The sequence below is a fragment of the Cucurbita pepo genome, unplaced genomic scaffold, assembly GCF_002806865.2.
Source record: "Cucurbita pepo subsp. pepo cultivar mu-cu-16 unplaced genomic scaffold, ASM280686v2 Cp4.1_scaffold003073, whole genome shotgun sequence".
Taxonomy (NCBI): Eukaryota; Viridiplantae; Streptophyta; class Magnoliopsida; order Cucurbitales; family Cucurbitaceae; genus Cucurbita; species Cucurbita pepo.
The window spans coordinates 1-1,340 of NW_019649093.1; the positions used below are offsets into that span (position 1 = coordinate 1).

Here is a 1,340-nt window from a genome sequence, read left to right on the forward strand (position 1 = left end):
AAAAAAAAAAAGGCTTTAACTTGTTTAAAAATGTCAATATCTTATTAATTTACAAATTTTGTTACAAATATTTTTAATGATTTGTTAAAAAAATATCAATTAACATTATATTTTATAAATGTTTTCTCTTCCATGAAAATGACACCGACATTGCCATAGTCATCATCATTAGATCTTTTCATACCGTTAGAAAATAAGAGATCAAATCAAACTATCTTTGAAAAATATAGATTAATAGCTGCATAAGTACTAACTAAATGACTGTCGAAAGATGCAAGGGTCACAAATTATGTGAAAGAAAATAGGTACACCTAAGGAAAATAATAATTTCAGGAGCAATTAGAATAATACACGACTTAAACCTTACTTCAACCATGGAAATAAGTACGGAGACTGAATGAAGATTGCATACTGATCCTTAAAAAATGAGAGATAAAGAAAAACTCTTATAACCTTGCCCATAAAATTCACTAACATAGAAGCAAACTTCTTGGGGTTATTTCCTCGAACCAAGTGATATGTTACTCTGGTCATGTCCTGCAACAAGTAGAATACTGGAAGATTCTAATAAACCATTCAAAGTGGACAAGCAACAACAGTTTCACAATTCATGTTACTGGACCACGCTTCAACAATCATATTGAATGAATGATTGAAAGGTCATGCAAATTCTTCTCATAAACTTGTTAGCAAAATAAATTACAGCAGCAGTACAACGTGCACTGCCAAATTACATACTCATAAAAGATCTGTCTTGCTGGGCTATAAAGCAAACTATCCAAATTGTTTAAGAGGCTAGCTAAAAAATCAATCAACAATCCTTCTCAAAATGCTACATCTTGTTTCTATTAACAAGTCCAATAAGTCAATTCTAAAAAATCTAGACATTATGGACATTAGACACTGAAATAACACAACTATTCTATCCCCAAAGGGACTGAAGTAACATTAGACCTGTCATTTACCTCTAAAATGAAGTGGATACACACAGAACACAAATTCTTAGAAACAAAGAACAAGTACAAACAAGTACTTAAAAGAGTGATATTCCCGGTCAAACCTACCACTTCTGGTGACTCAGAATACACGTATGTAGCAAGCATGACATGAATTTCTGGAGATCCACTCTTATGCGATCCAAACTCCATAGACCACCTGATATATTTTAGGATTTGTAGAAAGCATGAACTCTTTTTTAGTACAGAAGGACTATATATAAATGATTCGATGAGACAGCAAAATTCTAACTTGATACCTATGAATGTATGACATAATTCAAAAAGTTGCACTTAAAAATAATCTACTCTTTTTTTTTTTTTTTTTTTTTTTTTTTTTTTTTT

General features: G+C 30.8%; 1 protein-coding gene across 1 annotated transcript; it reads right to left on the reverse strand.

The window, feature by feature from the left end:
* Positions 1-64: 64 nt before the first annotated feature.
* LOC111786856 (Golgi to ER traffic protein 4 homolog) lies at positions 65-1,155 on the reverse strand (the record flags this gene model as incomplete). The annotated part of the gene is given in 2 exon segments (XM_023667066.1): positions 65-537; positions 1,065-1,155. Coding segments are annotated over 2 exon segments (265 nt in total), but the record flags the coding sequence as incomplete, so codon positions are not given.
* Positions 1,156-1,340: the final 185 nt, after the last annotated feature.